The sequence below is a fragment of the Siniperca chuatsi genome, linkage group LG20 (genome assembly GCF_020085105.1).
Source record: "Siniperca chuatsi isolate FFG_IHB_CAS linkage group LG20, ASM2008510v1, whole genome shotgun sequence".
NCBI lineage: Eukaryota > Metazoa > Chordata > Actinopteri > Centrarchiformes > Sinipercidae > Siniperca > Siniperca chuatsi.
The window spans coordinates 15757030-15773897 of NC_058061.1; the positions used below are offsets into that span (position 1 = coordinate 15757030).

Below are 16868 nucleotides of genomic sequence, written 5' to 3' on the forward strand. Positions count from 1 at the left end.
AGGTTTGTAGTGGCAACACAGATGTTTTTTCACAAATGTATTTCTGAACAGCTGTGGTTTGGCTTGGAGACCATTTTCACACCACTTTTCTACCACTGACTTTTACTCATACTGCTCAGATTGCTTCAATTCACACACAGGATGAATTACAGCCCATGTAATGCCTGTGAACAACACAATACACTCAACGGCAGCAGTGTAAAAGTAAATTTAGTTGTGCTTAAAGGGACATTTCACCCCCAAATCAAAAATACGTATTTTTCCTCTTACCTGTAGTGCTATTTATCCGTCTCAGCTTGTTGTGCTCAAAGTGCCAAAAAAATTTATTTGACAAACTCAACAGCAATGTCTCTTTCCAGAGACTCTTTGATATCAGTTAAGCAAGGGTTCAGTGGTTAGGTCAGTTAGGTCAAAAATGTTATTTGTCTCATATTTTTGGTTTATTATATACCTGCAAAACTGATCTGGCATCAGCCGCCGCTGTATTTGTGTTTAGTGCTTATTAGCAAAAGATGATAAAAATGGTAAATGGTATATCTGCTAAATATCAGCATGGTAGCATTGTCATTGCGAGCATGTTAACATGCTGGTGTTAGCATTTAGCTCAAAGTGCCACCGTGTCTCTGTACAGCCTCACAAGGGCTGCTAGCATAGCTGTTTTTTCCCCCCAGGCCTTTCATTAAAGCCAGTACCTCTCTCTTTTTATGTAACCATGTTTGTGGCTTTTCAGTAATGGGACATTTTGAGATGTGCGTGTGTCATGGTTGTGAGCAGGGGTAAGCTGTAAAAAATTAAAGAACATGAACGCAGGATGTTTTAGCCAGCTGAATCACAGGCATTGTTTTGTGTATTTTTTGTTGCAATTAACTGTGTTTAACACTGTTTCAAGGTGTCCAAGATATTTGGGCATAAACTTGACCAAGTGAAGGAATGAGGATGATACAGTACACTTCAACTGGCTCTTGAGGAAAAGGAGCATATTATGACACTAAACCAAAGCCTAATAAAAGAGCCTTACAGTTAGGTTTAGCTGGTTTACAACTTCTCCAGGAGGGTTACATTCCACCTCTGATTCCCCTCTAACAACAATCTTCGTCAGGTACAGTAGCCACTTGCCGTTGGCTACCTCAAAGGGCCACTCAAACTCCACAGCCAGGGTCCCCATGTTTCCCAGGGGCTGTCCCCCCATGTTCACCTAGTGGAGAAAAAAGTCAGCAGCACAAAAAGGAAACTTCAGTTGAAATCAAACAGACGGTGTGACATAACAAACTGGTGTTAAATAACAGTCAGGGCTTGACTGTGATTTTGTAGCTCCTAAATAGTATCCACCCCTGGCCATGCTTACACCACAAACCATAGCTCTCACATAACAATCCCTTCCCCACGCAATATTAAACTTCTGAAGAATGAAAGTTTTGGCCTCAGAGACAGGGTGGGGATGAGGGAAATGTGGGTAGCACACATATTGTAGATGCAATATACAGTCCTGGAGGTCTAATATATAGTCTGGGTGGTGAAGGTGACTCACATTGAAGGTGAACTCCACCAGACTGCCCACGTCACTGGTGTTGACCATGGCTGACTCGCCCATCACTTCCCCACCGAATTGTGTTAGCACCACCATGTTCGCTCTGGACAGGGTGAGAGTTAGAAATGATTGTACGCTGTGCAAGTAGAAACTGATGAGGAAGATAATGTGATGTGACATTTAGTACTTCAGTATCCATGGCATTTCTGTGCTCTTTTCTGTATGTACAGTACGTCATGAGTTGTTAGGTAATGGGACTCACATGGAGAAGGAGGGGAGGATGGTGTTTACAATCAGCATGGCCACAGGCACAGGCTTCAGGTCACTCTGCTCACTAAGACTGAAGAAACAACCCTTATTACAACATTGTGTTCCAGTGTAATATTTAGTGATTATATTAGAGCCACAATAACATAACTACTGACAATTAAAATACAATTACATTTTTAAAATTATGATTAGGAACAGCTACAAAATACTCTGGAGTCAAAACTGGGGCCCAAATATAAACAAATGTGGACATAAAATGTGAATTAAAACAAGCCTCTAAAGTGCAAAAGTGAACTGCTACCACCCTTATGGACGCTTGGTAATTTTCATGATTAGCCTCAGATATAAAGGAAATACAATCATGCATCAGTGTTAAGCACTTACGTGGACAGAAGCAGCTGGGACTCAATCTCTTCTGTGTACAGACTAATCCCTGACGTCTCAAACTTGAGGGCAAGTGACACCTGATAATGAAAACGAGAGAATGAGAAGTTTCAAACCCATCTCAGCAGATGAAAAAAGTCCAAATGAATGACAATTATTCAAACTTACCTTTTCATTGCCTTTAAGTGGATTCCCCAGCTCACAAATCACTGTGTCCTCCAAACGGCATTGTACATCGTGGTCCTGAACACGCAGTCAGCATATTATGAAAGTGAACAAAAGGATTATATTGAGCAATTCAAGTGACTGGAGATGCATGTGCAAGAAAGACAATTGACGTGAAGCTACTTTTACATATTGATGACAAACAAAAAGGAAAGTGTAAGGTAAGTGTAATTTTAACATATGGCATAAGGAAATAACTATAAATAGACATTTCACAGTCGTCTGCTGCCCTCCAGTGGACGTACCGTCGACCTAACGCCAGAGTATCTCAGTGCGTCAGGGATGGTGACATTGAGTATCGCCTGGTGGGCGTCTTCAGCATTGAAGTTGGTCACCTCTGCCATCAGCCTTATTATCTTCATACTGCTGTTGAACTGAAGTACCTGGAATTTGCCCTGCCTGGACATAGAGATACATGGACAACATTATTATAACAGTATTATTTACTCACTGATTTTTCAGTGACTGTTTTTTGCCAAATTAATAAATGTATTCCTTTATTTATTTCCAGGTATTTCTTGCTACTGTAAACATGTGGCAGTAGCAGCTAATCCTAAAAAATCATTTGCACTGTTTTCAGTAAATAAGCTTTTCCACAGTGCTAATGCTAAAATTCTGAGTGAAACATTTGTGATTGTTATGCATTAAAATGGTCAAATTTAAATAAAGCCACTACACTATACTACAGATGAGAAGCTCAATACCACTCTCATGTCTGTATGCTAAATATGAAGCTACAGCCAGGAGATGGTATCTTTTCTTAGCATAAAGACTGGAAACAGCTAGCCTGGCTCTGTCCAAAGGTAATTGTAGGGATTAAATAAAAAGATACAACATGATATACCCCATTCCAGACTTTATGCTAAGCTAAGCTAACCAGCTGCTGCCGGTAGCTTCATATTTACTGTACAGACATGAGAGTGGTATCAATCTTCTCATGTAACTCTTGGCAAGAAAGCAAATAAGCGTATTTCACCAAATGTCAAACTATTCTTTTAAATGTTATCTATTTGTGACATACGTCTAAAAATATGGTTTATAGCAGCTTTAAAAACCCTTCTTAGTCAAAGAGGGCTTCAATATTCAGAATTTAATTTCACCTGGGGTAAGGCTTTTCCTCTTCGTCAACAAACTGGGCTGTCACTTGCAGGTTACTGCTACATTTGTTGTCAGAGCCACACTCCTTCTGAAAGTTAATCTGCAGGAAATGGAACAAATATTATTACTGGTGTTTACAATCAGCATGGCCACAGGCACAGGCTTCAGGTCACTCTGCTCACTAAGACTGAAGAAACAACCCTTATTACAACATTGTGTTCCAGTGTAATATTTAGTGATTATATTAGAGCCACAATAACATAACTACTGACAATTAAAATACAATTACATTTTTAAAATTATGATTAGGAACAGCTACAAAATACTCTGGAGTCAAAACTGGGGCCCAAATATAAACAAATGTGGACATAAAATGTGAATTAAAACAAGCCTCTAAAGTGCAAAAAGTGAACTGCTACCACCCTTATGGACGCTTGGTAATTTTCATGATTAGCCTCAGATATAAAGGAAATACAATCATGCATCAGTGTTAAGCACTTACGTGGACAGAAGCAGCTGGGACTCAATCTCTTCTGTGTACAGACTAATCCCTGACGTCTCAAACTTGAGGGCAAGTGACACCTGATAATGAAAACGAGAGAATGAGAAGTTTCAAACCCATCTCAGCAGATGAAAAAAGTCCAAATGAATGACAATTATTCAAACTTACCTTTTCATTGCCTTTAAGTGGATTCCCCAGCTCACAAATCACTGTGTCCTCCAAACGGCATTGTACATCGTGGTCCTGAACACGCAGTCAGCATATTATGAAAGTGAACAAAAGGATTATATTGAGCAATTCAAGTGACTGGAGATGCATGTGCAAGAAAGACAATTGACGTGAAGCTACTTTTACATATTGATGACAAACAAAAGGAAAGTGTAAGGTAAGTGTAATTTTAACATATGGCATAAGGAAATAACTATAAATAGACATTTCACAGTCGTCTGCTGCCCTCCAGTGGACGTACCGTCGACCTAACGCCAGAGTATCTCAGTGCGTCAGGGATGGTGACATTGAGTATCGCCTGGTGGGCGTCTTCAGCATTGAAGTTGGTCACCTCTGCCATCAGCCTTATTATCTTCATACTGCTGTTGAACTGAAGTACCTGGAATTTGCCCTGCCTGGACATAGAGATACATGGACAACATTATTATAACAGTATTATTTACTCACTGATTTTTCAGTGACTGTTTTTGCCAAATTAATAAATGTATTCCTTTATTTATTTCCAGGTATTTCTTGCTACTGTAAACATGTGGCAGTAGCAGCTAATCCTAAAAAATCATTTGCACTGTTTTCAGTAAATAAGCTTTTCCACAGTGCTAATGCTAAAATTCTGAGTGAAACATTTGTGATTGTTATGCATTAAAATGGTCAAATTTAAATAAAGCCACTACACTATACTACAGATGAGAAGCTCAATACCACTCTCATGTCTGTATGCTAAATATGAAGCTACAGCCAGGAGATGGTATCTTTTCTTAGCATAAAGACTGGAAACAGCTAGCCTGGCTCTGTCCAAAGGTAATTGTAGGGATTAAATAAAAAAGATACAACATGATATACCCCATTCCAGACTTTATGCTAAGCTAAGCTAACCAGCTGCTGCCGGTAGCTTCATATTTACTGTACAGACATGAGAGTGGTATCAATCTTCTCATGTAACTCTTGGCAAGAAAGCAAATAAGCGTATTTCACCAAATGTCAAACTATTCTTTTAAATGTTATCTATTTGTGACATACGTCTAAAAATATGGTTTATAGCAGCTTTAAAAACCCTTCTTAGTCAAAGAGGGCTTCAATATTCAGAATTTAATTTCACCTGGGGTAAGGCTTTTCCTCTTCGTCAACAAACTGGGCTGTCACTTGCAGGTTACTGCTACATTTGTTGTCAGAGCCACACTCCTTCTGAAAGTTAATCTGCAGGAAATGGAACAAATATTATTACATCATACCTTACAGGGAGACTATCACATATACACGTCTATAGTTATTTAAAATGTGGCCTATGAATGTGTTATATGCACCACTTCATACCTCAGTTCTTTGAGAGAGTTTCTGCTCCTGGCTGAGAATTGGGAAGGAGTCCAGGTTCTGCAGGGCACGTCTGGATTTAGGTTTTTGTTCATATAAGGACATGCTGAGGGAAAAGACCACCAGCTCCAGTTTGTCCCTCACAGGCGTCTGTAGAATCACCCGAAAAGTATTAGTCTTAATAAGCACATAGTGACTGAGCAACAGTACCTTCTCAAATAAAATTATTTAAATGTCCATAGCAGTAAAAAAATACCCCCACACATTTACAAATGCATGAACACACATCTCAATTAATATAGAGACACACACAAGTATTGAGACCTTACCACTGCAGTCAGATTCAGAGTATGACACATAGATTTGGACGATGGCAGGCTCAGGAAGCCGGTATATGTGTTATCTTTACTGTCCTTAAAACGAACACGAGGGCTTCCTCTCCTCTCTATGTCGGCCTCCACTGTGTACTTCACCGCTTTACAAAGTAGAGACACATACAGTACATTATAGAACGCTGTGGCAAGTTTATGTAAATAATACAGCAGTTTTACAATACAAAGAATTCACATAAGGATCGAGCAACGAGCAGGCCAGTATCTCCACAGTTTGTAACTATAGATTTACATGTAGATATAGAGTAGATTCAAAATTGCAGCCTTTATTTTATGCAATTTGAAATCATTTGCACATTACATGGTTTGTCATTGAAAAAATCATTATTTCACATAAAGAAAGACTGCTTACTGATATTTTTCTTGAAGTCTTTGTTTCCATTGCTTAGAGTGAAAGACATGCACACAGTCGCTGTAATGCTGTAAAACACAAAGAAAAATTAATCTATTTTAAGCAAACTTGAATAAGCCAGTTTCAGAATGAGATATTCTGAGGAGACATCTCACCAAGGTGTATTTTCAGCACACTGACTAGGGTCCACAATCTTTGGCTCGACAGTGAAGTCCTTACTCAAGTGGATGACGGGTCGAGCCCTGAAAACAAATGAAAAGAGGAATCAAACTGCACTCAAGTTGTATCATCGTATGAAAACAGTACTCATATTTACCATTTACAATTGAGACATACAGTACACCATCAATTGCAACAAAAGTTGTTAATATCTTCCATATAATGTAACTCCTTGTATGTTTTCACTGTTACCAGGTGAAAACTATGTCCTTCCACAATGCCATATTTTCAAGAACTAAGTTTATAAAAACTGCATTAGTATAATTTTCTTGTTTGACCAAACGTCTGAAAGGTTTTCAAAAAAGGGTCCAGGACTTTCTCAAGCTATTATAATATTTTATTTTAGTTAAAGTTAAATCATGAAAAACAAAGAAGTGAAGTTTTCCCCCAACAAGCCATGTTTCTGTTTAGCCTCTCTCTTATTTCTACCTGAGCAGGGCCATGCGGTCGTCCAGAGAGCCAACTAAGATGTCAGGGTAACTGTTGTCATCCATGTCCATCCCTCCACTGATGGAGTAGCCGAAGGTCTGGAATCCTCCGTTTCCCACTGACTTACCCTCAATCACCTACAGAGGGCAACAATGACACATGGGAGATCAACACAGCAAATGTGGGCCCTATCAGATTATGTCTGAGGGGCATCCACGGCCTAAAGATGTTACCTGACTGGGCTCCTGTGAGATTCCCTTTTTACTTCCCATCCATATGTAGACCTTTCCTGTGTCGTGGAATGGAGCTCCCACTGCAAAGTCTGCAGACATTAGCAATGGAATGAAATGTTGAAAGGAAACATGCAAAGGCAGGCTGCTGAAAAGAAGCTAAGGGAGGTCTGTCTATTGAATACATTAGCCCTCTAGGTGGCAGCATAGCACTAATTAATGATTAGTAAATTGCCAATCGTACCAATTTTATACAGCTTTTAAGTATTCCAAAATACAAGTCAGTACATTATGTTTCCCTGCTGAGATAATTGCTTAGCAACAGTGCAAAAAAAAACAATCATACAATGTCTTAATGGGGAACACAATGCTTCCTTTCTACCATAGCTTCACAGCATAACAGTTAGTGCACCACCTCTTAATATAGAGTAGTATACACAGGGGTAGACAAAATAATGGAAACACTTCATAAAATGGACTTTAACTAGAAGTACCTGCATTACCATTTCACAAAGTGTCATTTTTGAAGCTGTGTATTCAACTTAGTTGCTTTTCCATGAGGTATTTATTTTTTGTTCGTCCCCTGTCAGTGTAAAACAAATGGTGCGTTCAAAGTCATACCTTGGAATCCGTCTTGGTTGATGTCACCAATGGCAGCCAGTGCAAAGCCGAATGCAGAGGCCGATGGACCTTTCAGCACCACGGTGGCAGTCTTTTGGAAAGATCCATTCTCATTCATGAAGATATACACTGCTCCTCCCTGATCCTTCATACGGTCAAAGTAAAAAGGGGCGCCCACGATCAGGTCATTCCAGCTGTAATAGGCAAAGGAAATATTCCAAAATATACATTAATATGCAAATTCACACATGCCAGAAGAGGACATCTTAAAAATGACCAAACATTATTTTAATGCATCTCTAATGTGCATATTCCTTAAAATCGTACAGACCCAACAAGGTTTCATGCATTAAGGGAGACACATGATTTCAAAATGATGTCATGACGAAAACCTTATCTCAGTTGCTGAAAGGACAGGTTTTCTTTTCTCATACTCGCTCATCTCATACATACATCAGTGTCATGCATTCTCTGCATAACAGGGCAAATCATAGTTTCAGAGCATTCGAGCATGAGGCAGCTCAAAAGCACAAGATATAGCTACAGACAATCCACTAACACATGCAAACATGTCACTTTTCTTTTTTCTATCTGTGAATTTAGAATTATAAGCAGCTTGTGCTTGAAATATGGCATTAGGTGGAAAGATTATTTTTAAATGAATGGGCTGACACCTGCAATTGTTTTGGTTCCCTGTAATGAAATATGTCAAATATACTGATGCACTGATTTGAGTTCATTTTGAGGGGGCTGTTTAGATTTTCATTAAAAATTACTTTTTCAGTTTGGGGTTGTTGTCAAACCAAGGACATAAAGGATACAAAAAAAGAGCCTCTTGGATTCCCAGCATGGAATCCTTGTCCTTGTAATACCCAGCAGTAGTCTAATCAAGTGCATTGTGGAGGACCTTACATTCTAAATGTACTATATAAGAAAGAAAAGGCTAAAGATAGTATAAATGTTCAGTGTGGTGTGCAAAGACGCACTCATCATTGTTGAGGTCAGTGACAGCCAAGCTGTTCCCAAAGTACGAGCCCACTTGTTCCCCGGGGATGATGAGCACCGGCTCGATGTTTTTGTCAGTCTTTGTCCCGAACACCACAGAGCCCTTGGACTCGTCCCTGGGAGACCCTGTCACCACTGTGTAATCGTCATGACTTAGCAGCTTTTTCTCCTCAACAACTGAATAACCTGCGGGAGAAAGCGTTTGAGAGTCACTGTTAAACCCTCATCTGACCTTCATAAAAGCAATACAGGCCCCTTTGAATACCACGGATAAAATGAGATGTGATACAGCTGACACTATTCTGAATTAAAAAACATCTTTAAAAAACATCATCTTGCTTTTTCTGTTTCTTTTGCAATTTATACTGACATCTTGATGTTCATCTGACTGTGGGAGCTTTAAACAGCCTTAAAAGCATGACATTTTGTTTCCCAATGATTTTATAATTTACAGTATATGATGCAAAAACATTCTGTATATTTACCCATATAACTGTATCGTCTTTTCAACTGTCCAAAGTCTTTGCCTATAGAGTCCCAGGCATTCACTGGATCTGGATCTCTCCATGTTACATGAACATTTCCTTTATAACAAAGCAGAATTAGGCAACAATGTTATGTCTGCTTCATGCACAATGGACAGGTTTCCCAGACAGAGAATAATCCCAGTGTTAGACTAACACTAGAATTTAGCAGCCTTGCACAGGGTTTAATCCCTGTCTGTGAAGCCAGCCCATTATTTCAATTTTAAGTAACAAAACACACTCTTTTTTGGCGTTAACTCTTCAGTGCCCACCTTGCCACAGGTAGCTGCCTGTCGCGCCGATGTAGACATCAGTGTCTGTCATGCCGCCTGAGATGCCCATGTTGCACATGCCCTCAAGGTCCATGTCGAAGTTGGGGTTGCAGACCTCATACCTGTAAGTCTGCCACTCATCGCTGGGGTCAAAGGTCAGGTCGTTACTCCTGACATAGCACTTTCCTGTCATCCGCAGCTGCTCCTCTGTGCCGCCTTGGATGATCTTCACATAGCGATGACCGCATGCCTGGACACAAGAGAAGAGTGTGTATTCTGGGATGTTACGGACTGTACAATTGCTCTAATTTACAATGTGTCAAATCTGGCAACCTCTTCTGATAATGTACTCATTATCTTAGATTAAATCAGAGCTAGTACTACTAAAAAAGAATGTCTTGCTTTCTGCTGTATAGTGTAAAAATAAACACTGGCTAAGAGGGAAAAAATAAATTAAATGCTCATGACAGTAAAACAAAACAGCAAATAATTTCCTGATAAATACAGTAGCATTGCTCCTTTTTGCATTACACACTTCAAACCATTTTTGAATAAGATGAGGCAGTCTTTTTGCTGTTTTTGTGAGCCAGATATTGTTTTTTTAGAAAACAAGTCAATATAACAATTTAAGATGTTAGCACAATGCTCCTATATAACAGCATTGAAATACAAAAATATGCCAAACATACACCATCTACTGTATCTATAAAAATTAAAACGTCCAATAACAGTGAAGGGGAGGATGAAAAATTGGCTTAAAATAAGAAATTAGAGACTCCTTTGCAGTTTCCAGCAATAATAGAAGTGTCTGATGTGTGGTCAGGTACATTGCAATTTACAATTAACCAAATGTAAAGGGTATAATAATTAATTTACCAATATATCTGCATATGTATATTCATAGTTCAAGAATATTTCTTCAAAAAAAGACAAGTATTTGCTCTATAATTCATATTTAAAGGGGAAAAAATCCCTCTGGAGAAATATGATATCTTACTTATGACCATAATTTCAGTATTACTGTACATGGCATTTCCTACGTGCATGCATCATTCTGTCCTGGGCGTGTGCGTGTTGAGTGTAACATCTGTTTACTGTATGTTGCTGTAAATATTGCAACAAGCTCACTGTGTCATCTGTGACACTTAATATAGAAATACAATGGGTTTTATCTCACGCTGCATCCCCTCAATGCTACAGTAAATGTTACAGTATACATAATATGCCACCTGTGACACATGACTAATAGAGTAAAACAGGATGTCATCTCACCAGCACACGTCCTGCCGGCTGGTCTCTCTGACTGGCCACTGTCACACCTAGCCACATGCCCTCCACCATCTCAGATGGATTTGCTGTGGATGAGTCAAATGGGTTGGGTCAGATGTGGGAAATACATTAAAGGGTTGAAAAGGTTACTATCAACATGGAAATAAAGTGTACAAAATTACAGTTTAAAATCCAGATTATTGAAATGTTTCTACTTAACAATAAGGTTTCTAGTGTTAATTCAGTATCATATTTTAACCAAACAAACCAGTATACAGTCCATATCAGCCATGTGCAGTCATCCATTGTATGTAAAAAAAACATTCAACATGATTATGGTGATAATAGTCACAGGAAAACCAACCCAAACAATAAAGCTTCATTCAGGCTGGATCCTGCCCTGACAGATATGAACCACAAAAATGCACTGTGACGGCAGAAACAGTCATTCCAACCTCATCAAAAGTGATGAGGAATCCTTTTATTATGGTTCTTACTTTTAGCCTCTGGGGGGCCTGTTCACCTCCAGGTAGTAGAGTGGTAAGTCTATCAGTTAATAACCTTCAATTAAGAATGGATGCGCTTTCAGAGTCTCATATCCTGGAGCTCATCGTGTAGGTGCAGCAAATGATTGCAAATGCTATAGGACATGCTAGGGATTAGACTATTTGACACACTAGCTCTGTCCTTAGTGAATAAAGAGGAAGCTAGCTGATTATCATTTGCAGGTTATTATTTACAGTTCCTAACTTAGCAATCAGGGAAATCCTCTATAGTAAACTGTATATGTTAAAGAAAAACAATTTTACGCATAAAAGGTCAGTTTACTTATCATGGGGAGTACAACTCAGCCTGTGAAAACACTTGTAGGCTATAATAATAGCATATAATGTGGCTGTGAAGGAAGCTTTGGTAAGTCTGAGAAATTAACCTTTGATGATATCTGATTGTCTGAGTCAGTGTCTTCGTTTTAAGTCTCAAAAGTTATCAAAACACATTTTTATCGGAAAGCATATCCTGATTTTACCTGAAATGGCTGTTTATTTTATTGCTTTTGTGTATTTTATGTATTTTGTTTCTTTATATTTCATCATTCACTGTGGTATTTTATTTCTCTTGTTGTGAAGCACTTTTTACTTTGTTTTGATAAGTGCTCTATAAATAAAGTTTTAAGTTTATTATTTTATTATCATTATATCATCAGCGTTATCTTGGTGTGGGCTTGGGGACAAGAATTCTTTAACAGACAGCCTGAATTACATACTGGGGGCAAAGCGTTTGAAAGACATGTTGACCAGACAGGGAGGGTCTAACAAAAAAGATACTTTTGGGTGAATTATGGGAAATGTAGGATCTAGACTTTAACCTCCGGATAGGATATCTCTGCTTGTGCTGCTTCAATTTCGACCATTACTTTTTAATCAGCTTTACGGAAGTGAAATACTAAATCAGTTGAGTATCCCTTTAATAACTATTACTGGGGTGCTTTTAAGCCACACTTGTGGTGTGGCTCTAGGGATGGGAGTGTCGGTCTATCAGTTGGTCGTGTCCTGCCCACCACTTTGGTCCAGACTAAAAGATCTCTTCATGGTTTGCCATGAAAAGTTTGTACAGAAATTCATGTCACCCTCAGGACGAATTGTAATAACTTTGGTGACCCTCTGACTTTTCATCTCGTGCTGACATCAGGTCACAATTTTAATTTGTCCAAATTTATGACAAATTCCTACAAAACTAATGACATTCCCATCAGCCTCAACTGTACTTTTTGTTTAGTGCTAATTAGCAAGTGTTAGCATGCTAACACGTTAAACTAAGGTAGAGAACAAGGTAAACATTATACCTACTGGCATCAGGTCACAATTTTAATTTGTCCAAATTTATGACAAATTCCTACAAAACTAATGACATTCCCATCAGCCTCAACTGTACTTTTTGTTTAGTGCTAATTAGCAAGTGTTAGCATGCTAACACGTTAAACTAAGGTAGAGAACAAGGTAAACATTATACCTACTAAACATTAGCATGTTAGCATGCTGATGTTAGCATTTAGCTCAAAGCACTGCTGTGCCTAAGTACAGCCTCACAGAGCTGCTAGCATGGCTGTAGACTGGCTGGAGTCTTGTTTTTACATCAGTGCTCATTCCTCTCCCTCATCTTGGAGTCTGCTCAGGTTCAGACTGCAGTCAACTACCATCACTGTGTGCCTCAGGCTCACTCAAATCACTAACTGGACCTGCACAGAAACTGTTATAATAGGCCTACTGCAACTCTGCATTTGCCTGTTAAATACCAAAACTAATCACTTCTAAGAGCTCTGCATCTGGCTTACTTGTGCTGACCAGGTCCATTCTGGAGCAGTCAGTGGTGTCTGTTGTAATGGGGCAGTAGTAGACAGCACCTGTTTCATTGACATTTTGTAGGGAATCTGCTTTCTCTTTGGGTGCTCCTGCAAGAAGCCTGGAGACACACAGACAGACAGAGGCAGAGACAGATGAAGATGATTAGATTATATCAGAGCTTTGTCATGGTGTTAGACAATACAACATAGACACAGTGGCAACAACATAAAAAAGCTAGATGATTTCAGATAATCCTTCTAGTCTAAACACAGAAAATCCTATCCTACAGGTTAAAGTTGTAGTACATTTGAACATGAGCCTACTGCTTCCATCTTCAGCAGCATTTAGCAATAGAATAATTTCCCCTAATAAAGTATATGAATCATTAAGGGTGGCACCTTGGACACTGAGTATGTATTCGGTTCCACACACACACATACACACACACACACACATACACAGTGAGCCAGTTCATCTGTGAATTAAAAGTGGAAAGAGTGGAGCAGTCAGAGCATGACCTGTGACAAGTCTGGGCACCACACACACACACACAAAGACACATAAACTAGTGTCTTTGTGATGGACCTGATCTTTTTGTCCACTCACCCAGACACTCCCTGCATCAGCACCTTTTAACACACCACAGAACTTTGAAGTAGAGGGATTACTCCCTTGACAAGCCTCTGTGCTGGGACACACTATTTACTGTCAACACAAGATTTATTAGCTCCACTTTGAGGGCGGAAGGTGCCGACAATCTTGTTTACAGTGTGTGTGACACATGGCCTGCTGTACTATGTGGGAAACAAAAGCATATAGTCAAAGTGCAGAATTTAATTTTCTTTTCATTCAAACTTTCTGAAAGTGTTCACACATTACTGGTCGGACACTGACATGTTACTGGCAGTGGTGAACAATGGAAAGTGGAAAATGGTGAGTCAAGCTGTTAGTCAAGCTTGTGGGCATATTAACTGTAGGGCAGCTGCCTTCCTTACACGCACTGATAAGTAAGAATAAATACAGATAATGGGTGTAGACTTAAAAATGCACCTTTACAGTAAGGTCATTGTGCCTTCAAATCAAAATGTCTCTCATGAGTCAAACCTTCATTGTTCTCAGAGGTAATACATGATACATGGCATACTGAACTACTTGATGTCTGAGGATTAACATGAAAAAACATTTAATAGATTTTGTAAAATATCATTGCCTGCTCACACATTACTCACAGGATATGTGGTGGGTCTTCATGCTACACAAACTGAAACTGTATACCAGGCTCTACCACACCACAGCCTTCTGTATTTATACAAACCCTTACATGACAAAATGCCCCCATACATACTTGCACATCTCAAGAGCCCAGCCAAAAATATTGTCTCTTTGATGTGTCACCTGAACATGAACAGACTCAGAAAGTTTGTCTTTGCCTGAAAATCAGTCATGTGAGTTTGCTTCCGCTGCTGATTTGAGATCGACGTTACCGATTTAAAACATGACCATCTTGGAGATGACAAAACATCTTAGTTCAGGAGGTGTGTCATGAACTTTACCCTTATGTAGTCTTATTACAACCAGGTTGAAAAGAGATTTGGACCAGAACTATATGAAAGTGACTACATTGCCTCTTTAAGGGGTACAATATAACAGCCAGCTTTACACTGAATATTTTCCACTGATGCATGAAAAACAGACATCCTCCAACCATGTATGCATCATTTGAAACAGAAAGGCACTATTATCCCTTCTTTCTGCTAACAGATGGGCATTATCAGCAATGAATCCATTTTCTTGCCACAGTGATGACAACCAGGAATAGCTAAGATGGCCTCTGAGGGCCAGCAGTTTCCAGTGGACTGGGAGGAAGAGGCCTTGGTTCAGGTAATCATTCAGTAATGTAGACAGCATCTGAGATTCCACAGAGGTCTGTAGTAGTTAGTGGGGCTGACAGATATGTGGAGAATCAGGGCCACAGAATCCCACTGTCTCTACAGTATGAGTGTACGTGTGTGTGTGCTCCCATACTACAGAAAATAGTAGCACATGAGCAAGTAGGTGTGTGTTTTCTGTGTACATGACTTGCCTTTCTACTTCCATAGCCGTTTAATCAGAAGTTGTGGCCACCTAAAATGTGTTTCAGCTGTAAAACAGCACAGAGTGTCTCCAAACACTCACTTACAAGGTTAGCCATTGATGTGGGAAAACCAAGCTGCATTTAGAAAGAGCAAGAAAAAAAGGGGTCAACCTGGAGAATAAGCAAGACTGTTATAAAACACTTAGAGGCCAGAACTTTGCTTGCACAGAAAAAAAATTACGAGGAATTGGGGCACAGACTCCAGTGCTAATCACACGTGCTTTAGGGAGGCTTGGGTAACCTTGGCTGGCAGAGTGCTTGTTGCTGCAAACCGGACGAAAAGACCTAGTCCAACTCGACCATAAATATAGGCCTACTCACTGTCGTCTCACTGTCTCATCAGAGCCATGAGGGTCACCTGTGTTTGTTGTGTTAATCCAACACTGCTGATTGATGCCATCAGGTTTGACATATAGTGAAGACACAGCTATAAAACTGGGAAGTGGCGTTTTCAATCTGATTAAAGCAGGTGTTATAATGTTAGAAGTCATGAACACAATAAATATGAGGCTACAGCTGGCCGCTGGGTAGCTTAGCTTAGCACAAACACTGGAAACAGGGAGAAACAGCTATCTTGGATCTATTCAAAGGTAACAAAAATACCAGCACCTTTAAAGCTCACTAATCAACATGTTATATATTGTTTTTTTAATCAGCACAAAACCTAAGCATAAAAAAACAAGATGTTGTCTCCTTTGGATGCCTGCGAGCCCCTGTAAAACCACAGTGCAGGTTTTACATTTCAGTTTTTGTACAGATATATAACGTGTTAATTTGTGAGCTTTAAAGATGCGAACAGAGCCAGGCTAGCTATTTCCCCCTTTTTCCAGTCTTTGTGCTTCATATTTAGTGTACAGACATGAAAGTGGTATCTCATCTGTCTCTTGGCAAGAATGCGAATCAGTGTATTTCCCAAAATGTTGAAGTATTACTGTAAATAGGACCCCTAACATAGCCTAAACTCTCCTTGCTATAATAATGACTGAAAGATCGTTTCTCAAATATGCAATAGCAAGGCAGCTAGACCAAACATTATTACTAGCCTGTAGTTCATATCACTGTTATCAGGTGAAAACTTCTCTCCAAATGTCAGCAAAAAAGCTGTCACTTTATGTGAGGAGATTTGAAAGGATTCGATAAGTCTATATGTAAAAATCACCAAAACTGGAGTTATGGAAAGGTGACTCGGCATCCTGTCCTGTTCCAACTGCACCAATGTGTCCTCCTATCTCCCTCCCTGCTCATCACCTCCTCATAAACAGGCTGTCAAAGGCCCAGGGAAGGGAAGGGGGGCAAGCTGCATTCCTACTCTGAGGACATGTTGAAATTCGCCCCCTCTGACTAACAAGTGATCCGAACGGCTGGCTAAACCAAACATTTACAGCAAAAAACGCAGCCAGCCAAGGTGAGCGAGGCTGCATTCTTGACATCTGGGAGTAAAAAACTCTCAGAAGAAGGGAGCTGAACGAACTACTGTATATTCATATCAGTGGTGTTTAGTTAAACAAACAGAGGTCAGCTTATCTAGTCATCTTA

The 16868-nt window shown here is 39.5% G+C and overlaps 1 protein-coding gene across 2 annotated transcripts in view; it reads right to left on the minus strand.

The window, feature by feature from the left end:
* Positions 1-16868, minus strand: part of itga3b (integrin, alpha 3b) — a 36205-nt gene that overhangs the window by 4435 nt on the left and 14902 nt on the right. For both annotated transcript variants that reach the window (XM_044179734.1, XM_044179735.1), the window contains exons 2-20: positions 13189-13316; positions 10860-10942; positions 9588-9837; positions 9277-9375; positions 8773-8977; positions 7787-7980; positions 7169-7257; positions 6936-7072; positions 6443-6529; positions 6288-6355; positions 5873-6018; positions 5547-5693; positions 5332-5429; positions 4477-4630; positions 4176-4250; positions 4008-4087; positions 1791-1868; positions 1529-1631; positions 1019-1195 (exon numbers count right to left, since the gene is read on the minus strand). In XM_044179734.1, coding sequence (XP_044035669.1) covers positions 1019-1195; positions 1529-1631; positions 1791-1868; positions 4008-4087; positions 4176-4250; positions 4477-4630; positions 5332-5429; positions 5547-5693; positions 5873-6018; positions 6288-6355; positions 6443-6529; positions 6936-7072; positions 7169-7257; positions 7787-7980; positions 8773-8977; positions 9277-9375; positions 9588-9837; positions 10860-10942; positions 13189-13316 — 2398 coding nt within the window. The remainder of the gene's footprint in view (positions 1-1018; positions 1196-1528; positions 1632-1790; positions 1869-4007; positions 4088-4175; positions 4251-4476; positions 4631-5331; positions 5430-5546; positions 5694-5872; positions 6019-6287; positions 6356-6442; positions 6530-6935; positions 7073-7168; positions 7258-7786; positions 7981-8772; positions 8978-9276; positions 9376-9587; positions 9838-10859; positions 10943-13188; positions 13317-16868) is intronic.